The sequence below is a fragment of the Thalassophryne amazonica genome, chromosome 3 (assembly GCF_902500255.1).
Source record: "Thalassophryne amazonica chromosome 3, fThaAma1.1, whole genome shotgun sequence".
In the NCBI taxonomy this organism is placed as follows: Eukaryota; Metazoa; Chordata; class Actinopteri; order Batrachoidiformes; family Batrachoididae; genus Thalassophryne; species Thalassophryne amazonica.
In genome coordinates this window covers 142,215,813-142,238,838 of record NC_047105.1, presented here as the reverse complement: position 1 = coordinate 142,238,838, position 23,026 = coordinate 142,215,813, and the positions used below count along the sequence as shown (strand labels likewise).

At 40.6% G+C, this 23,026-nt stretch overlaps 1 protein-coding gene across 1 annotated transcript in view; it reads left to right on the top strand.

The window, feature by feature from the left end:
- Window positions 1-582: 582 nt before the first annotated feature.
- Window positions 583-23,026, top strand: part of LOC117507670 (AH receptor-interacting protein-like) — an 80,480-nt gene continuing 58,036 nt past the window's right edge. Inside the window, exons 1-2 of the mRNA XM_034167488.1 lie at window positions 583-898; window positions 10,345-10,527. Coding sequence (XP_034023379.1) covers window positions 800-898; window positions 10,345-10,527 — 282 coding nt within the window. The 5' untranslated portion in view covers window positions 583-799. The remainder of the gene's footprint in view (window positions 899-10,344; window positions 10,528-23,026) is intronic.

The window sequence follows — 23,026 nt, the reverse complement described above, 5'->3', positions numbered from 1 at the left end:
GCAAATATTTGCACAAAAATAATAAAGTTTAGCAGTTCGAACATTAAATATCTTGTCTTTGTGGTGTATTCAGTTGAATATAGGTTGAAGAGGATTTGCAAATCATTGTATTCTGTTTTTATTTACATTTCACACAATGTCCCAACTTCATTGGAATTAGGGTTGTATATCATGTAAAAGATGGTGAGAAATAAATACTTCTAAAACCAAAACTGTTGTTCTTGTAACCAGATAACGCTTCTGAAGTAATTTACAAGACATCTCATGGACATCAGCGCGCTTTTCAAAAGCTCTTGCATGCGCACACGCACGTCCTCCTGCAGACAGCATCAAAAAGAATGTTCTCTTAATTAAAATGAGCTGTAATTTGTACAAGAAGTTTTGAAAACAAACCTACATTATAATGCTTGGATTTCAGTATAAACTAAATTTTGTCACTTTACTGAAATTTGGGTGGCATTATACCTTTAATATATAAATATACATGCTGATCTGCGCTCCAATACAGAAGATGGCGATAATGCACAAATATGCCGTTTTCAACAAAGAAGAAGAAATTTAGGCGTTGGAAGAAGAAGAAAAGAAGAAGGGTGAGGGAGTGGAAAAAAGGACGATGATCACTGGGAATCATATTATCACTTGTTTTTAAGAAATTCAGATTAAAGGAAGTCGATTAAGACCTAATTTTGTAGTCTTCAGCCTCAACCTCGTTTTCCTTCACGTAGTAAATTTGTTGGGACGTTGTATGTGACAACTGAATTCGGCAAACGTCGTCATTTGTGGTGAGACTTGGTCCAGGATGGAGGAAGAGGCACGCAAGCTCGCTCAAGAAGGAATAATTAAGAAACTGATCAGTCCTGGAAAGGGCTACTTATCGACTTTCCCGAGTGGAACCAAGGTAACGTGTGTGTGCAGACATTGTTGCCTTTGTGGTAATGTCAAACATTTTGGTACCGCTGGTTTAAAAATTCACGTTTCACTCCAGTTTATTTATTTTCGTCGACGGCAAGATAAGGGGTGGGACGAGATGGGTTGTGCATGAGTGGTGATTGGTTCTCTAACTTCTTCACTGTGTTTCCAGTCTCTTATTGGTCAGGATATTTTCCACAGATACTGTCTAGGGCAGTGGTGTTGAAATGTTTTGCAAAGAGGGCCAGATTTGGTGAGGTGACTCTGTCTGGGGCTGACCATACAGCCCGACATTCAACCATTAACATTAAATGCATGTGAACTATTTTATGGAATTTTTTATTGCAAATGACATACTTTTCATTTCTTCACATAGAACACAAATATTTCTAAAGTTTTTACCAAAATCACATTTGAAGCCAACATAAAATGAAGAAAAAGTCTGTCTTGAAAAAAAACAAAAAAACCTTTTGGATTAGTGGTTAGCACTGTTGCCTCACAGCAAGACGGTCATAGGATTGATTCTCTCCTGGTCCTTTCTGTGTGAAGTTTGCATGTTCTTCCCGTTTGTGTGGGTTTTGTCCGGGTGCTCCGGTTCCTCCCACATTTAAAGTTATGCATGTTAGGGGAATTGGAAACTATAATTAACCAGGTCTCCCTTGCAAAATAGATCTCAATCTCACTGGGACTAACCAGTTAAATAAAGGTTAAAAGAAAGGCTATAAAACTCCACTGTATTATTCACCAACAAGTTCCTTGTGTCAAACAGCTGAAATATGATCATGTTTTGAAACCGGTGATAAAGGCAGTTCATTATATTCGCTTCAAAGCCCTGTGCCACCGCCAGTTTCAACAGTTTCAACTTGACATCCAGGTTGAATATAGAGATGTGTATCACAACAACATAAAATGGCTCAGTCGGGGGTAGGGATTGGTATTGTTAACATTTTATCTATATCGATACTATTATCAATTCCGCTCAATTCCATTATCGATACCTCCTGTGAATTTTCTTTGTACTACAAGTAGGCTTTACAGGTTTTCTGTGTCAACATCATTTTATTGAGTCTTAAAAGTTAATAAATATGAAGTATATGTACATGGTGGATCCTTGATCTTGGGACATAGATAGAAAAAAGTCTGTAGTTTTTGCCAAAAGCATTTCCTTTAAAGACATTAATGGCATGATTGTCTCTTCATACATCAGAGCTGAACTCAGCTGGCTGCTGGAGTCTGCAGGTTTGCAGCCATACAGTCTTATGCTGCGTTCACACTGCATGCCACGCGACGCCACAAATTCGCATCTCATTTGAGGACCTCCTGTCCCGTTCGCGCACGCACATGTGAACAATTAAAAAAAACAAAAAAACAAACAAACAAACTGACTGCCGCTGCAGTGCTGCTGCCTCCTCTCCCCTCAAACTCTGTCATAATTGTGTTATAAACCAGTCACCATTTGTTTTATTATACATCTGTGTAGTTAATAAATAAAATCTTCACGGACGATTCGTTCGCGCGTGCATGTAAAAAAAAAAAAAAACTAGCCGTTGTTGCAGTGCTGCTGCTCACTCTCCCCTCAAACTCTGTCATAATTATGAAATAAAGGACAATACGGACATAAGTCCTGCTCACAGGCTGGCTGCCACAGGCAGGACATGTCCACACCAAGTATAAACTCCAGACATCTCCACGTCACTACATATCCAGTCCCTGATTCGTCAATGCGATGCGACAAGACGAAAAAGTTTAGATTTTTCAGCTTGGGTAGGAGCGTGACACGATATTGCGCCACAAACATGCCAATCGCTCAAAATCGCTTCATTCACGTCCATCGCGTTGCATTGCGTCGCATTGCGTGGCTTGAACTTTTGTGGCGCCACAGCGCGTCCTTCCATAGGGATTACATAGCAACCTGTCACAGCCATCGCTCACGTGTCCTCCGGTGTGAACGCGGCATTAGGCTGCAACAGGGATTTTGGTCCACTCCTTCATACAGATCTTCTCCAAATCTTTCAGGTTTGGAGTTTCAGCTCCCTCCAAAGATTTTCTATTGAGTTCAGGTCTGGAGATTGGCCAGGCCACTCCAGGACCTTGAAATGCTTCTTATGGAGCCCCTCCTTAGTTACCCTGGCTGTGTGTTTGGGGTCATTGTCATGCTGGAAGACCCAGCCATGACCCGACTCATCTTCAATGCTCTTACTGAGGGAAGGAGGTTGTTTGCCAAAATTTTGCAATACATGACCCCATCCGTCCTCCCTTCAATAGGGTGCAGTCGTCCTGTCCCCTTTGCAGAAGAGCATCCCCAGAGTATGATGTTTGTACCCCCATGGTTCACGGTTGGGATGGTTTTCTTGGGTTTGTTCTCATCCTCTAAACATGGTAAGTGGAGTTGATTCCAAAAAGCCCTATTTTGGTCTCATCTGACCACATGACCTTCTCCCATGCCTCCTCTGGATCATCCAGATGGTCAGTGGTGAACTTCAAGCGGGCCTGGACATGTGCTGGCTTGAGCAGGGGGACCTTGCTGCCCTGCACGATTTTAAACCATGACAGCATCATGTGTTACTAAAGTAATCTTTGTGACTGTGGTCCCAGCTCTTTTCAGGTCATTGACCAGGTCCTCCTGTGTAGTTCTGAGCTTTCTCAGGATCATCCTTAACCCACAAAGTGAGATCTTGCATGGAATTCCAGACCGAGGGAGATTGACAATCATCTTGTGTTTCTTCCACTGTCTAATACATAATCATAACAGTTGTCTTCTACCAAGCTGCTTGCCTGTTGTCCTGTAGTTCATCCCAGCCTTGTGCAGGTCTACAGTTTTGTCCCTGGTGTCCTTAGACAGCTCTTTGGTCTTGGCTATGGTGGACAGGTTGGAGTGTGATTGATTGAGTGTGTGAACAGGTGTCTTTTATACAGGTAACAAGTTCAAACAGGTGCAGTTAATACAGGTAAAGGGCTTCTTAAAGAAAAATTAACAGGTCGGTGAGAGCCAGAATTCTTGCTGGTGGGTAGGGGGTCAAATACTTATTTTCCCCAATGTGAGTTGAGGATGCACAACAGCGGAAATAAATGGCATTCTCCTTGATAAACTGTCTCCGTTCCTCAAGAGGTTTCTCTCTGAAACCCCTACACTTGTTAAGAGTGTGAGCGGTTCTCTTCTTTGTATTTAAAGCCAACTCATCCTCTTTAGCTGCTTCTATCTCTAGTAGGAGATCTGTAAGGTCACGCAGCTTTTGTGCATCTTTGTTGGATATCTTTGGGAAGTTCTCTTGGGAAGTCTCTCTAGTTCTCTAGTCTAGTAAAAAGAGCTTTTCCATTGGCTTCAGGCGTCCCGTAACATTGCTCTAGATGATCCCACACCATTCTCAAGCCAGCTTCTGGGTGCCTTATGTGAACTGATTTGATATGTTCCTCCACTTTCTCTCTGCCTTCTCCTGACACTGGGAAGTGACAGGTCGTGGTGAGATATAGTAGGTATCTCAGGTTGCATTTGTTGATGGTGAGGCAATGCAGGACTCTGAAACTGCTCTACTGGGAAGGGGCTTATCTCTTTTCTTCTTCCATTTTGCCTAGATGTTCAGCCAAACTAATCTTTGGAGGTTGTTGTTTGACGTCAGTGGCTAATTCGAGTTCAGGTAGGTCACCATTGTCATCTTCAAATGCCGCTTCTAAAGCTGCAGCCTCAGCCAAGGCTGCTTCCTTTTCTTTTTCATCTTGCAGCGCTTCGAGCTGCGCGTCAATCTTACCTCTTTCTACTTTGATTTTGATCTCTTTCTTAGAGAAAGTGGCTCTGGCCTCTGCTGCCTTTGCCTTTGCACCAGCAATTGCTAAAGCCATGCTTGCCTTTGAGCTGCTAGAAGATCGTGATGAACGGAAGCACACTGACCGGATCTCTAAATCATCCCCGTCTCTTTTGCTGTGCACTTGGGCTTTTGCTGTTAGCATGTTCTCTGCTGTCTGGCTTTTCTCTTCCATGTTAATTGCAGCCTAGAGACTTTCTACTGTTGCAGTTTGTGGAAAGCAGTAGGTTGTAGAGTGCTGTACAGGAGTCTTAAAGTGCAGAAGCGTTGAGAAGATATCCTTTCACTATACTGGCCTCACTCTTCGTGCTTGAAAAAGCTTATCCAGCAAGCTAAACAATCAGACATGCTCAGAGAAGACTCTCAGACCATAGAAGTTGCGTTGTCTTTGAGTTTACTGAGGGACATGACTTGACTGTGAAACTGTAATACAAGCAATACAGAATGCTATGAATGTATACTCTTCAATGTAACTCACCCACCAAATCCTTATCACACAAACTAAGTATTTATCATATACACAGTCATCCTTGAACAATACACATGAATAAATATGCCATTAAAGTATTAAAGAAATCCTGCACATTTCCCAGACTAATTATTCAAACTAGCTGTAATACAAATCTGTTTTATTTAGTTTTTCTGCAGATATACATAAACATCAGTCTCTCGTAATGTCAAAACAAATAAATATCACGTAACTTACCGATATGGCCTTTGATTGCTTAAATAAACAGAAAAATATCCCTTCCACAGGACAGGAGAAGACACTGCCTAGCAGTACTAGTCACGAGTTCTTTTTTCAATAAATGAAACAAACTTAACTTAAAAAAATGACAGCCACATTGTTATACTGTGCCACTAGATGGCAGTGTTTCACTAATAAAATATAGAAAAGATTTATCTTTCAGTTAAAGGGTTAAAATGGGTTCTCAGTTAAGGGGCACCTAAGTTGATGTTTCAGACTGATGGACAGTTATTTCAACTGACCACAAGGTGGCAGTATGCGCCTGTTAATCTTTAGAAAGAAACGGCAATTCTATAAGCAGAAACAGTGTATAAAAAAAGAGAGAGCGAGTACATCCTGTAAGGTGGTTGTAATGTTCATCATTTGTTAAAAATAAAAGAAGGCAAAAAAAAAAAAAAGGAGAATGTGACGCCTGGTCATCCATTTGAGAAGGTACAGCTAAGTTCCTACAGAAGTCCCTTGGTGGATTTTCTGTTCCAGGTGTATTTCTCACCCTGAACCAGAAGTTGAAAGAGTCACAGCGCCTCATTCATTCACATTTATCACATGCATCAGCTGATTCTTCAGCAGTCGAGCGCAGTAAAAATAAATCTCAGGATCCACCAAGACAAAAATGAAAAGTCAGTGGTACACTGACAAATCATGTTGGAAGGTCTTGAAATGTTCCTGATGTGGGCCAAATTAAGAAATATCTTTAAAATGTAAAGAAACACAAACAGTTAATAATAAGTTATTTAAAGTTGAGTATTTTCTTGTAGTGATAGCAGTAACAGTTAAAACACTGTGGTCTGAACAGCACAGAGAATCCACATGATAACAATTGTAAATGAATATTATACAATCAAAATGTACATTTTTATGCTTTTCATCATGTTAATAAGAGGCTGCAGCAACTCCCTGGCACGCAAAGGATTGTGGGATATCTCAACTGGGCGAATACTGCCATGAACACTGCCAACTGGCCAGGATGTTAAAGACCAAACTTCACTTTCCCCCAGAATGACATGAACAGGAAACAATAGCAGGTCACACAACCTAAGCTTCCTTCTGGCATGTTTACATAAAACAAACACAATAACATTGTCTATAAACCCAGAGAATATATTCACAAGAGCTTTAGGCACAATATACAAAGTTTAATGCTGTTGTCTGGGTGCAGCGGTTAAAGTGCAGCCTCATCAGAGTGTCTCAATGCATTTCTCCTGTTGTGAAACTTTACCCATAATGCACTGCAGCATGTGTGTCCAAACACTAAAACCTTCAAAATTAGTGCATTACTTTAAAACTAAAACATATAGCTGAAATTTTCACTTTATTAAATGCCAGATGTGATATTAATTTAAAAAAACTTGTCTGGGATTAGTTTGGTTAAAATTTTAACGATAATTTAAAACTGTATGCCTGTTGATGACTTGTGTGATATGCCGGCCAGTCTGTATCATGTAAAATGAAACAGACTTTTTCATCTCTCGCTTCCTTTCTCTCCTGTAACCAGCTCTCTTCTGCCTGCAGAGGATAGAGCTGTCTGTCTGCTACAAAACATTTAACAGGCAGGTACTAAAGTGTTTGATTTCAGACTTCACAACTGTTTTAACTGTTAAGCTTTATTCATTTTGCATAAATATGTTAGTGGTCTAAAAATTATCAGACCAAAATTTATCGGAAGCTAATTTGGTCCGCTGATGGTTTCAAAGTTATCTGAAAAGGTAATCCAATAATGAAAACTAGGGCTGCAGCTATTGATTATTTTAGTAATCGAGTATTCTATCAATTATTCTGGCAATCTAATTGGAGAAAAAGTACTTTTGCGTTTTTAAACATCATCAATAGTCTACTAAGCAATCGCACAATATTGCTGCGCCAATGTGTTGACATTTTGCTGAAATGGTGATGGGATGTGGCTTTGTTTTGTTTTCTCGAACTTGTACCATTTTTTGTAAACTTTTGTAAACGAACTTTTGTAACCATTTTTAAGTTATATATAAAATATATATATACGAGGTCTGTCTTTTTATTTTTTTCAAAAAACATATGGATTTGAATCACGTGTGATTGCATCAGCCAAGCTTGAACCTTCGTGCGAATGCGTGAGTTTTTTCACGCCTGTCGATTGCGTCATTCGCCTGTGAGCAGGCTTTGTGTGAGCAGTGGTCCACCCCTCTCGTTGGATTTTTATTGTGAATAAATGTCTGAATGATTTGGAGCTTTGCTGCATCAATTTTTTCCAGAAACTGTGAGAGACCTCCAGGTGGTAACCATTCAGAAAATTCAAATGGCTTTGAGGGACGATTTTATGGGGATTACACAGATTAAGGAGTGCTCCAGCCGGTTTAAAGACCGCCCACAGCTGCTGAGAGCACGCCGCACTCCGAGCGCCGATCGACAGGCTCAAACCCTGCTGAAACTGTTGTATGGCTGGGGGGCCTGGCTGCCTTTTTGTTTCTGTCTTTTGTTTTTCCTTCCAGGTGGCTTGCATTTGGGACTGAGTGGCTGTGTTGCTGAGGTTATCAGGACCTCACCCTGATCACCTGCGGCTCGTCAGGACTCACAGCTGAGGTGCATCTATATGGATTGGAACATGGTGGCATTTAAGACTGGAGTATACAGTGTGTATTTGCCAGAGACTCGACCTTGTGACCAGACGGGTGAGATCGTCGTCTCGGGAGCCATCTCATCATCAGTGGATGCAGAGAACGTCCAGGGTTTGATGCACGGTCTGTGAAAGAGGAGGGGGTGAGGTCTCACGCTCGTCAGCACACTTCCTGAGGTACGTTAGATTTTTTTGCAAATGACGCAACCGACAGGCGTGAAAAAACTCACGCATGCGCACGAAGGTTCAAGCTTGGCTGATGCAATCACACGTGATTCAAATCCATATGGTTTTTGAAAAAAAATAAAAAGGTCAGATACTTTTCTAACAGACCTTGTAAATATATATATATATATATATATATATATATAATATAAAAATAAAGGTTGGTGGACTGGGTCCCTGTGTTTTTTTTTTTTTTTTTTTTTAAATCCCTCTTTCTCTGAGAATCAGCAGATGTATTGTAGCTGGAGATTGAACATGCAAGCCTCGCAGTCAGTTTTTTTATTTTATTTTATTTGTATTTTAGTTACAGTGTTGTGAAGCGTTGTGTGTTGCCCAGAATGTGAAAAAAAATTAAAAATACATGCCACCCACGGGATTTGCACCTGCACTTCCCAAACGCTTTGATTACCAGCCAGAAACTTTACCACTGAGCCACATCTCTGTCCTTGAAAAGATACGGGAAGTTGCCTGAAATCAAGGAGGACATTGACGTAATAAAAAAAATAAAAACCACACACCATATCAAAACACCTCATTTTATTGAATCCCTCTCATCATGTGGGCAATTATGATTCGTCGATGACCCATGATCACAGACGTACAGTCATGAAATGACATGAATGAGAAGCAGTGTGCTCTTATCATGTCCACATCTGCTGGCGGTTTGTCTAGCCGGCCCCGCGCGTGTGTCCTGCACATGAATTCCAAAAACAATTTGAAATGTGGACTCATCAGACCACAGCACACTTCCACTTTGTGTCTGTCCATTTCAAATGAGTTCGGGCCCAGAGAAGGCGGCGGCTTTCTGGATGATGTTGATGCATGGCTTTCGCTTTGCATGGTAGAGTTTTAACTTGCACTTGTAGATGTAGCGACGAACTGTGTTAACTGACAATGGTTTTCTGAAGTGTTCCTGAGCCCACATGGTAAGATCCTTTACACAATATCAGGTTTTACTGTAGTGCCGCCTGACGGATCGAAGGTCATGGGCATTCAGTGTTGGTTTTCGGCCTTGCCGCTTACATGTAGAAAGTTCTCCAGATTCTCTGAATCTTCTGATTATATTATGGACTGTAGATTATGGAATCCCTAAATTCCTTGCAATTGAACATTGAGAAATATTGTTCTTAAACTGTTGGTCTATTTTTCACGCAATTGTTCACAAAGTGTTGATCCTTGCCCCATATTTGCTTGTGAATGGCTGTGCCTTTTGGGGATGCTCCTTTTATACCTAATCATGACACGCACGTTTCCAATGAACCTGTTCACTTGTGGAATGTTCCAAACAGGTGTTCTTTGAGCATTCATCAACTTTCCCAGTCTTTTGTTGCCACTCTCACAACTTTTTTGAAATGTGTTGCAGACATCATTTCAAAATGAGCAAATATTTCCACACAAACAATAAAGTCTATCAGTCTGAGCATTAAATATCTTGTCTTTGTGGTGTCCTTCTGTCCTGTGCACCAACAGCATTTCCTATACATTCGTTTTGTGAATTCTTCTATCATTTATGTCTGTAGCACGGCCCAAGCAGAGGGTCAGCCCTTTGAGTCTGGTCTGCTTGAGGTTTCTTCCTCAGAGGGAGCTTTCCCTTACCACTGCTGCTCTGGGGGTTAGTAAGGTTTGACCTTACTTTTGTGAAGCACGTTGAGGCAACTCTGTGATTTGGCACTATACAAATGAAAATAAATTGAAATTGTGTATTCAATTGAATACACAACTTCAATTGTGTATTCAATTGAATACACAATTGAATACACAGTTGAAGAGGATTTGTAAATCATTGTATCTTCATTGGAATTGGGGTTGTATATAAACATGTCATTAATGACATTTTCTGAAAATAGGTAAAATTTATGCCATTGTATCATAACAAAACAATATGACACATCTCCAGCAGCACTCTCTGAGAGCTCATGTTTCATGTGTTTGATGTTGTGTGGGAGCTGAATGCTTTGTATTTACTCCTTTGTATTTACCATGACATCTGTTTTTATCTGTTTTAAAGGACAGTGTTGCAGTGTCTATGTTCGTCTAATTTTCTTTTGTTTGTGCCTATACAATCTGTACAGGTGATCTTCCACTACCGCACCAGCTTGTGTGATGGCATGGTGCTGGATGACTCCAGAACCATGGGAGGGCAGAGCAAACCTATGGAGCTAATTCTAGGAAAGAAATTTAAATTGGCTGTGTGGGAGAGGTTGGTCATCACCATGAGACAAGGTGAAATTGCAGAATTTACCTGTGACACCAAGGTTAGTTGAAGTGTCTCATGTTATATATTTAAGCAAATGCTGACAGATGAATCTGTGATTTCTGTTGTACTGAGAGCCACACATTACGTTACTGTTTTGGAGAAAATATACAAATATGACTAAGAAGAAACCACTTCTGTCAATGTTATTACACTTTTGTGCTTTTCCAGTTTGGGTTTGTCATCCTTGTTTGATATGTAGTACAAACTGCCTCATGGCAAATCTGTTTTACACTTAGAATCACTCAACATTCATTTCTGTAAGACTTCACAGCAGCCAGATTGTGTCCAAAGTTTTTTACAGTGAATACAGAGATAAGAATTCACAAAAATAAAACAAACATACAATAGAGTTAAAAACACATAAAAAAAAAACATGTCACAACACCATTAGGTATTGAAACCCACTTAAAATGAATAAGTCTTGACGTTTGATTGAGAAAGTGCTTGGTCAGAAGTAGTGCGAAAATTATGCAGTAACTTATTCCACAGTTGGGGCCACCTACCGCTTTTTTGCAATATTGCAACATATGTAAACATGTTTTTTTGCACCAGGCCATCACTTCGATGTACACCAAACTTTGAAAGTCCAATCTATGGCCCCTTAAGAACTTAAGTTATTGAATGAGCTTGATAGGCATCTTTAAAGGGCTTTGAGAGGGGTTAAGAAGTGGACTTGCTGCTGCTTCTTCTTCTTCTTCTTCTTGCGTATGAGTGTTGTAAAGCTCATCCAACAATGTTGGCCAGGTGTTGAAGCCATCTCTCGATATCGTCATCTATGGTTGTAAGGTTGTGATGGGTTGGGAGGGGGGGGGGCAAAGATCTTACATTCACCGAGTAGGTGAGCCGCGGTCTGGGCCTCCTCTCCGCACTCGCACGAAGCCGATGGTTTCAGCCCCCATCGAACTATATCTCCACCAAAATGACCCACTCCGGCTCTGACATGATTTAAGGTTACTCACAGGCTACGGGGGAGGAAAGAACCTGAGAGTGCGATAGTGCTGCTTCCGAAAAGCAGCAAAGCAGTGAACCAACAATTTCAGCTTGGGACTCTGACGAGGGCGGTCGCATCTCCTCCACTCTCCCTTATCTCTATTCTCTGCTTTGACCTTCAAGTCCCTACTTCACCAGACTGTGAATTCCTCAAATTATTTTGGATTCTGGATCTATTGGACTACTATTGGATTAACCATGGAATAGATCAGCTGGTATCTGAACGCTATTGACACCATTTTTTCTACAAGAAGTTTAAGACCAGGACCTGCGGGCTATGTTCTCGACTCCTGGAGTTCCTGGCGTGTGGCATGCTTGGCGCCTTTCTCTGTTGAGGATGTTGAGGATTTATTAATTTTTGGTCTTATGGTAGCAGGGCTGATATGTTTTGGCTTATGTGCTGCCCTGATCTACCGGAAAATTGACAAGACTGCGGCATCAAGAACCACGGCCCCTCGCTTGTCCGTCATGATTAACGAGGTTGGCAAGGCAGTGCATTCTCAGACTGCGATGACTCTTGAACTCAGATGCAAATTGGATGACATCTTGGAGCAGATGCGTGCCTTGCAGTTGAAGTTGAAGATTTCGGAGGCCGGTGAATATTCTTAATTCATAATTGGGAATATTCTTAGTTCAAGTGGAACTGTTAAAAAGTGTTTTTCACTGCTCAAACCATAACATTACAGGCTTATCAAGCCTGAAAGTCAAATTGCCCGACTGTTTTCCTCCAGAGGAATTTTTCGGCCTGGGGATCATTTTGCTGTTTCTTATCTCAACTCACAAAGACAATAAATTGCTTTTCACAGGACTGAAGCATGCTCCATTCCCTCCCCCCACCTCTTCCTATCCCCCATCAACACTTCCCACACCGGTGCCTGCTCATGTCACTCCTTTCCCTTCTGCGGGAGCAGTGCAGTTTTACCTGCAGCCCCCGTTCTTCCCCCTAAGCTGACGGCGGCGCATCTCAGGGTTGCTGCGTGGCCTTCACCCACTTGCCTCAATTCAGATAACGGACTTCTTCAGACTTAGTACACATAAACAATGTCAAATGTGTATGTGCTGTCTTTAATTCTGATGTGTGCCATTATTACGGTAAACAAGTAATAACTGTGGACTAATTGCTGTCTGAGGTAACTGGAGTGTAAACATAATTTCTCCACTGTGAGATCAATAAAGTATATCTCATCTCATGCAGTGGGTCGGAGCACTGCATCATTGGTTCAAGCTTCAAGTTGATTACAGAGCCGCTGCAGGGTCTGCAACCACGTGTGTTGCCATGGTCGGCAATGCATGTGGTTGCCGGCGGCCGCTCCAGGCACTTAAGGTATAGCGTGCATGCACAAACGTACTGCCTCATGCAGTCAACTCGAACCTTGTTCAGAAGGAAATCCAAGAACACTGGGTTTCGTGCTTTTACTCAGGGACATGTGTCACAGCTCTGTGGATCAAACTTGTTCTGATATCAATGTGTTGAATTTTTTTTTTTTTCTTGTGCAGCCCTGCTGGTGTGTGCTCTGATTTCTCTTCTCATTTTGATTTCTTCTTGTGCATCGCTGCAGGTGTGCACTCTGATTTCTGTTAGTTTATCATTCTTCCTGTGACTGCGGCGCTGCAGCCATTGTTCACGCGCAACGTCTGTGAGTGGACGTGGAGATTTCCTCTGTGAGGAGTATACTGGATGTGGACATGTCCTGTCACTGGCAATCGGTCTGTGAGCAGGACTTAATGGACTCTATTTAATACAATCATGAGAGAACTTGAGGTGAACGCGAGGAGCTGCAATGGGCTTTTTTTCTTTCTTTCAATTGTTCACATGTGCTTTTTGAGCGGTATAGTTTTACTGAATATATTCTCTGGGTTTAAGATAAGACTTTATTGATCTCACACTGGAGAAATTCACGTGTTACGTCAGCTCTTAAAAAACATACAGGTGGGTGCAAGTAGAGGAAAATGTGCATCAAACAGCGTGTGCAAGAATAAGCAATAATAATAATACTTCAAGAAATCAGGAAAAATAATTGTGGCAGTCAGTAACGGTTATGTTTTTAGACCAAGCAGAGGGAAAAAATATAGACTCACTCAATTCTGAGGAATAAATTATGGAATCACCCTGTAAATTTTCATTCCCAAAACTAACACCTGCATCAAATCAGATCTGCTTGTTAGTCTGCATCTAAAAAGGAGTGATCACACCTTGGAGAGCTGTTGCACCAAGTGGACTGATGTGAATCATGGCTCCAACACGAGAGATGTCAATTGAAACAAAGGAGAGGATTATCAAACTCTTAAGAGGGTAAATCATCACGCAATGTTGCAGAAGATGTTGGTTGTTCACAGTCAGCTGTGTCTAAACTCTGGACCAAATACAAACAACATGGGAAGGTTGTTAAAGGCAAACATACTGGTAGACCAAGGAAGACATCAAAGCGTCAAGACAGAAAACTTAAAGTAATATGTCTCAAAAATCGAAAATGCACAACAAAACAAATGAGGAACGAATGGGAGGAAACTGGAGTCAACGTCTGTGACCGAACTGTAAGAAACCGCCTAAAGGAAATGGGATTTACATACAGAAAAGCTAAACGAAAGCCATCATTAACAACTAAACAGAAAAAACAATGTTACAATGGGCTAAGGAAAAGCAATCATGGACTGTGGATGACTGGATGAAAGTCATATTCAGTGATGAATCTCGAATCTGCATTGGGCAAGGTGATGATGCTGGAACTTTTGTTTGGTGCTGTTCCAATGAGATTTATAAAGATGACTGCCTGAAGAGAACATGTAAATTTCCACAGTCATTGATGATATGGGGCTGCATGTCACGTAAAGGCACTGGGGAGCTGGCTGTCATTACATCATCAATAAATGCACAAGTTTATGTTGATATTTTGGACACTTTTCTTATCCCATCAATTGAAAGGATGTTTGGGGATGATGAAATCATCAAGATGATAATGTATCTTGCCATAGAGCAAAAACTGTGAAAACATTCCTTGCAAAAAGACACACATGTATTCAACCTCCTGCTGAAATGCATCTGCTGAATCACAGAGAAACAGGGATTAAAAAAAAAAAAAAAAATTAATAATAATAAAAAAAATCACATAGGAATCCAATCCATCCTTAAAAAACAACAACAACAAAAAAAACAACTCAAAATGGTTACATTTTACAAGTTGGGGGAAACAAAAAAGAACCGAAAGCCACATCCCATCGCCATTTCAGCAAAATGTCAAGACTTTGGCACAGGGACATTGTGCCATTGCTTAGGGAGAGCCCTGGACTATTGATGTTGTTTAAAAACGCAAAAGTACTTTTTATCCGATTACTCGAATAATCGATAGAATACTATCCTACTACTATAGGATTTACAGAAAATCTGCAATAATTCTTTAAACAAAATTAGGCCGGTGCATAAATCTATTTATTAGATCCTCCTTTTGCAGAAATAACAGCCTCTAAACACTTCCTATAGCTTCCAGTGAGAGTCTAGATTGTGGTTGAAGGTATTTTTGACCATTCTTCTTTACAGAACATCCCTGTTTGCAAGTACTTTGGACAGAATTTTTGCATCTGATGGAATAAGGGAAATCAGACGATAGTTCTTACAGTAGGATCTTTCTCCATTTTAAGGACCAGTGTTACCAAAGCTTTTGATAGAGTAACTGGTAATTTCCCTTTTATGAATGCTTTATTATACAAGCTGAATAACAGAGGTGTTGGTTCAGTGGCATAACATTTACAAAAAATCAGATGTAAATCCGTGTGTGTGTGTGTGAATGGCTTTAATATTTGAAATGATCTGAACTGTTTGCATGACTGCAGCTCACAGCCAGTCAGTGGACAGCATCAATGGACGTATTTTGACTTATGAGTAACTTAGAAGAAATGTGTGTTAACAATTGCATAAGTTATGGCCCACATATGTGGGATGTATGAGACATACGCGGGCATGCGTCAAAAATATTACGCATGCTCAAAATGTTTTTGACATACTCGCTGTATTACGACCAGTGGTGGGTACAGTTCAGCTAATCCGATAGCAGATAATTATTGAAGCTAATGTTTTTGCTATCAGATTAGCTTTTCAGATAAGTTTTGAAACCGTCATCAGACCAATTATCTTCCCATAAATTTAGTTCCGATAACTTTCAGTCTGATAACATTTCCTTTGCTGGTAAAGTTTAACGGTCAAAAATGTTTGTAAACCCTAAAATCAAACATTTTAGTCTGTTGTGTGTTTCTAGCCAAGAAGCAGACTGGCTGCCTGTCGCTTGCTTATGACATCATCATTAAGCGCAAAACGTGATTGGCCGGTCGATGCAGGGAGCATTGTGGGTAGTGTAGTTCACGTTTACTTTGCACGTTACAGTGACTTGTCCACTCGGCACAAAAACAAAACAGACTAATTTTAACATTATTTTATTTCTTTGTGGCTGTAATTTAATCGCCAAGAGTCAATGGGGGAGAGGAGCTCTCATGGCGCAGCTGTGTGTACAGAGGGAGGGACTTTTCTTCACGCTTAGACATTGTTTTGGATTTAAAACGTGGATTATTTATTCAGATAAATCTCACTGAAACTAACAGGTAAGAATTTATATTTACTACGTGTATTTTACTCTGCCAGTCAATGCATTAATGGATGTATTTCAGTTGTTTAAGCGGCAGGGTTCAAAGCTTGCAAAAAAAGCAGCAGTTTAGCTTGTACATGACGGTGTATCTAATATGGAGATAAACTGTCACAGTCACAGACATGCACCTAAGATGAAAATTTCAGACCCCCTACATGATTTCTAAGTGGGAGAACTTGCAAAATCGCCGGGTGTTCAAATACTTATTTTCTTCACTGTAGCTGATATTTTCAGTCCCTCATGTCATTTTTCATATTTGAAATGTATGCAAATGTTTCTAAGGAAAAGTACATAAAAAAATCTATACTTCCTCATCTCTTTTTTCTGATGTCACAGATAGTAAAACTTTTGTTTTTAATCATTTGATTACAACCAAAGAGCTGGCAACACCCCCCCCCCCCCCCCAAAAAAAAACCCAAAACAAAACAGTTTATCATCGCCTCCGGCATGCCGAAATCGGAATCGAAAAACAAAAATGTCCGAAAACAGCTCCACCGCAATGTTTACAATTGATTTGGGCTCGAATCAGCAGGTGTCAGTTCCAGTGATGACACAGCAACATTATGGCCGCAGCTGAGGACTGATCAGTCACTTGTCATGAAGTTGCTGCTCTTTGCTTATTTGTCCTTTTGTTTTGTCATTGTTAATATTCATGTTTAAAGTGTAGATGACACCAAAAATGTGCACAAATAATCACTAAAAATGATGAAATTTTGATATTTTAAAAACAATAAAACTCGATAAGTGCGCAGGCTTGAGACAGCTGTTGTCTGAAGCCTGCGCACTTATCGAAACAAAACAAAAGGACAAATAAGCAAAGAGCAGCAACTTCATGACAAGTGACTGATCCCATCCTGACTGACTGCATCTTAATCACTTTTATATACTCATAACATTTTGAGGAGGTCCCTGCAAATAAAATGAGTGAATCAAAATCCCTGTCCATTGGTCACAGTGTCTCAGTGTCATTGTGACCATTTACCTCCTTCGGGATGCCGTGGCTCATAACTGTAAATAATGTCCAAAACACACTTTCTTTTGGTCCTGATCATTACCAAAGTGTCTTCACCCCTAGATATCCCGGATATAGTCCATTGGTTTTTTTCAGAACCTCAAAGTGCTTCTGGATCCCGCTGTGGTCGAACCTCAGGACAGCCGGGGAGAGTAGGTCAAACTTCACGTTGCGCTCCCACAGGGTTTGCTTGCACTCCTTGAATTTATCCCATTTCGTCTTCATGGCTTGTGAGAAGTGGGGGTTACACTGATAAAAATTTCCCCCCTGATTTACTTAAAAAAAAAAAAAATTAAGACAACTTTTTGCATAAGAGTATTATGTAGCTGAAGCAAGGCTAACCTTTGTATGAACTACTTAATTCTTTTACTTAAAGCAATGCATTTTTTAAGTAAAGTCAACTTAGACTTACCCTTAAAACTTTATCTTTACTTGTAAAATTCAGTTAAAATAATTCAAATTTGAGTTATCATACAGGCAAGCTCAAGCTGACGTTACTTGCATTATGCATTTACTACATTAAAAAAACGAAGTAGTTCATACAAAGATAATGCTTGCCTTATCTACATAGCAGTCTTATTCAAAAAGTTGTCTTAACTTTCTGATGTAGATCAAGCACATTTTTTTCAGTAAAATGTAAATATAAAATGTTAAGAACAAGTTTTTATTCATGATTTTTGTGTTAAGCTGATTCATGAAATACTCAAATTTAACATCATTTAGTATCTGTCCCACAGATTCTGAATGATTTTTAAGATAAAAAAAATAGCTGCAGGCAGGGAAAACTCATCAACTCACTAAAATAGACAATGTTTATTGTCTGTATGTCATGTGCTTACAACAAATCCTGACAATTAACAATGTGCTGCATTGGAGCCAAGATTTCTGAATTAAAAAAACCTTGACCTTGAGATCATGAAACTTAGAGGACTTTTTCTTCCTTTGTATCCTCCAGCTCTAGAAAGATCTTCAGAAAAACCTCAAGGGTATATTTCAGTCTTTTAGGGTTGCTTAGTTCCACACAAAATATATAAGGCCCATAAGGGCATGTGCAACACTGGAAATATCAAAAAGGACCTCTGCACTTTCAATGGCTATCTCTGTTTGCTTATCAAACCTGCATCCTGGGTTTTGCTGACCACAAAAGACGTTGAGGACAAATGTAGATAGAGCCTCTTGGACAGCCACAGCATCATCATCATCATCAATCTGAAATAAACCAGAGGAAATAAAATAAGATACCTGCTGGTATGAGCCAACTGACTTTAATGCTTATAAGACCTCTTTAAAACCACTGAAGACACTCTTGAATTGAATTTAGGATGCAAATTTAAATTAATTTCATGAAATGAGAGTTGGCTGCATATACAGCATTATTAATTAACCATTAAACATCTATGAAATATGTACAATGATATGTTTTGATGACTGATATGATCTGTTTGATGCAAATTCAGAATCAGCTGTTAGGACTTACAGAGCAGATACAGTAAACAAGTGGCTGAAAGAAAATAAGAAAACTTTTTTCCACTTAAATAAATTAAGTCCATCATTTTTGATCTCATACATTCAACATGATGGCTGTAGTGTGATGTGAAATGTCCATAAATTCCTTTGGGATAATTCAGGGTAAAACAACAGCAGAGCAAGAGAAAAAATATAATTACATTACATCACAAAGTTAAACCTGAAGTACAGTAGAATGAAAATGTGGGGTACACCAAAGGAAACTGAACTGATATGGCTCATAGTCTTGGAAATTGTCTTAAACAGAAATATGAGCAGGTTTTGAACCAGTTTTTCCTTATAGCCTTGGATGCTTGTTTTCATTGAGATCTTTGCAAATGCCTGATGAGAAACCAGAATTTGATTACGTGCATCCATTTTAGGGCAGCACGGAGGCTTAGTGTTTAGCACTGATGCCTCACAGCAAGAAGGTCATGGGTTCGATTCTGTCAGATCCCGCTTTATATAAGACCAGCTCTCCGTCTCTGGGGTCCGACCTTCGTGTCTCCGCGGGTATTACCCGGCGGGGCTGCACAAAGGCTGTTTAAGCTGGTGGCGAGGAGATTCGTCTAGCCGCTCACTGCCTCCATCCGGACGTCCACCCCGCTGACGCTGATCTTGCACCCCGGTCGAATAGCCTCCTTCTGGAACCAGGATACGAGCCGGCCACGCCCGTTAACGGCAGCTCTCCTCTTATGGATCAGGGCTCTTGGAATGTTGCTAGATTTTAAATTTAGTGACTCGTACAGCGAGTCCCCAGGATGCGTTAATTTCGTTAAAAACCAGACTAACCTTTTAGAGCACTTTTTGATGTTATACACCCAAAAAACTTTAACTTTTACACCTTAAGAAGAATCAATAAATCCAATGTCCGAGCCTTAACACTTTAACTGCATGCTTGGAAATTTATTGCAGGTTTTGCAAGTGCTGACAACATAATCAAAATCGGTTATATGATGATAATTTCACAACAGTAATTCAAATATAATCAGAATAATGATTGGCAGAGATTTTTGTTTTTGATTCAATAATGCTATCTGATCTTACTCTGACTGGACTGGATTAACTTCTCAACAAATTTTCTAGGAGTGAGGGAAGGAGGTTTTTTGATGTTAAAATCCCCAGTTCGATGAACTTGGTCTCCTCTTCATCAGCTTTTAGTTGTTAGCTGACCACGATCCTTGTGATGTTGTAATCCTTCAGGAAATAATCCACATAAGAGTTTATATCCTTCAGGAAATAAATCCACATAAGAGTTTATTCCTTCTTCAATCAACCAAAAGTTGATCTAATCCATTCTGGAAAGATGTGATGCTCCATGAGAGAGAAAACGTTGAAACTTCCCCACTCAGACTTAAGGCCAGTGATTATTCTCCAATGCTCTGCTACTCCGTGACTGGACGGCCTGAGTGGGAGTTGAAAACTCTCTCAAATAATCTCTTATGTCTCCAATCCTCTCGCTCCTCGATTCCAATTGCAGCTCACAAGATGGTCAAGTCTTGTGATCTCCTCGTAGCAGCGGAGAAGTGACAACAGCACCTCTCCCTGGAAGAATAACCCCGTTTCCTGTTGTTGTACAGTTTTTATACGAAAACTCTTGTTGTTGATGAAGTGATCTTGGTTACCATGGGGATGATGATGAGTCCAAACCTCCTCCCTTACCCCCTTCTTTTACTGGAAGCCATCTGGAGAACATTTCCTGACTGACGATAACTGATGTCCCGATTGTCAGTAAATCTATTGCGCAGGTTTCCTGTTTTTCTGTTTAACACATCTTTTCCGAGAACTCATGCTTCCTAAATCATGTTACATCAATCACATTTAATCATATTTAATCATTTCATTTCAACTCTTTTTCACATAAAAACAATTCATATGATCATATACAACATTTTCATTCATTATTATTCATCTCATATCTTATTACATCTTAATGTTCTGAACAGTTGTTTTTCTCCTCAGCCCTTCTGGCCTCGCTTGCGACATCATTAACTTCCTTTTTTGTCTCTGCCTCTGCACAAAAACAACTTCTTTCAGTTCCTCTTTTCTCTGTATCTGCACCCTTTATGAAAAACAACACTTTAATAATTCATTTCACTTATTTGTAACATACATTTTCTAATCAACTCTTACTGTTATTACATTAATAGTTCATTTAATCATACTTGTCATGTTTGAATCATTCTTAGATATTACTTTTAACACATTAATACTTCATTTGATCATACTTTGTCATTTTAATATATTCCATCGTCTTCACCACTGAGTTCATCCCGTGGGCCTCTCCATCTGCAATGGAAAAGTCCGGTATGACCTCAGTCACTCCAGGAAAGTACCAAACACTGTTCAGTATTCCAACAACATGTGTATTAATCCAATGGCACGTATTATATTCCAAGATGAAAACAAGCTGAAAGCAAGCTTAAAGTCATCTTTCTTGACACCCCCTCCATGACTTGAAGCTCTGCCGACCTCTTTATACTTCCATAAAAACATCCCGTCGTCATCGATAGGGTGAAGGGTGAGCACTTCTTTTTCATCCACCATCGGAGACAGAACAGGAGGCGCTGGAGTTGAACGACACTCGTCCAGCACCACGTACTCCTCCTCGCCCATCTGTAGATTGCTGTCGCCGTCAGAAGGCTGCTCCTCCATCTGCGATGCTTGTGATGGTAAATCCGATGAAGATGGTGTCGCCTCATATTCCTGAGATGATAATCCGTCATGGAACGATGGTGCACATGGTGAAGCGGGGGTTACAGGTGTATAACACGGGGTAACTGGTGTATTCGGTCGTGGTGGTGATGTATCCTTCGATTGAGGTGAAGCTGCAGCGTGAATATCCTCAGGCTCGGGCTGTTGAAGGTGGTCCTCCAGGAACGCCTGCGTAAGGGCCTCCAAACACCAGTTTATATCCTCGGTCTGCACTCCAACCTCCACAGTGTGCCGTGGAGATGAACGTGGAACTGGTGGTAGTGAAGGACCAATGGCCACAATCCGGCCATCGGCAAGATGAGATGTGGAAAATCTTATTCCCGTAGGGTACATCCACATTTTGGAAAACACAGGGCAATATGTATATCCTTCTGAAGACACTATAGTGTCAGCTCGTATTTGATCAACCACAAGGGAATGCCAAATCACGGTTGCCTCAGCCTCAATTTTCAGGTATGTTGCTGTTGGTACCTGGGGCACAAAAGATGTATCCTTGCGTCCCATTATTCCTCGCGCCACTTGGACAGCGAAGCTGTTGCTGTAACACGTCGGGCACCACAGAGTCGGTGTTACCTCGTAGATCACTTGTTCCAGGGTGGCTTGACAATTAATACATCTTATATCCCCCTACAGTGTAAGAGGAAACATTAGTCTTTTAATAATTATATTGCAAGCAAGCAAAAGAGTTTGTCAGGATTATTCAGATGCACGCCAGAGCTGCCTCATGATCACCGTAGGAGATTGGGATGGTGATGACGTTACCATTCCCGTAGTAGCTGAAGAAGCTGTACGCGGGAAGCAAGCATCATAGGTCATAAACCATAACAGCAGGAGTAGTTGACTAACCATAGACAGCCAGTATAAGGATGATAATATTCCCCATCCTAAGGCCCAAATTATGATTAGTCCAAGTTTGTAGAGCCAGGGTTTCTTGCGTTGTACGGCTCCAGTTAACGTAGCTATGTACGCCAATAGGGTCAGGACCATCACAGCTTCGCACACAATGTCAGCTATTACTGCCGGGGCGTAAAAGATCGCTATCATATCTATCACCATCCAAATTGTAATCGATGTGTACTGCCATATTCCCCAACAGTCAAACTGGAGATTAAAGCGACCGAGGACGTGGGTGATGAATAAAGACAACCCTAAGTCACTCTGACCGTAGTGCAGATTGATGATCGCCAATCTGACACATCCATGTAGTAGCGTTACTATTCGTAGTGGTTGTCGTAAGTCCCAACGGCCGACACAGCAGTATAGCAGCCAAATTAACAGTAGTGCAATAAATTCCACTCTACTCACTTTGAAGATGGTGTCACTTATGCCGCCAGTATTGTTGGACATTGTGCTCTCTTATTCTTTTTACTTATCTTCTTAAGTTGGTGTGCTGTTATGTAGATGCTTCTTCCTCCTTCGCTCCCCCACGGCAGAATGAACAGGGCGTGTCTCGGCGTCAAGCTTTATAGGTTCCATAGCTCCTCCCCTAACGGAGGAGGGGCTCCGTTTCACTGCGTTGTGTGCTCCTCCCACACAAGCGCAGGGCGGCTGCGAAACTTCCTTTTAGCAAAACATATCCAATTACTGCAGCAATAATTAATCCTATTATGGTTAACAGATAGGGCCAAAGATATCCAAAT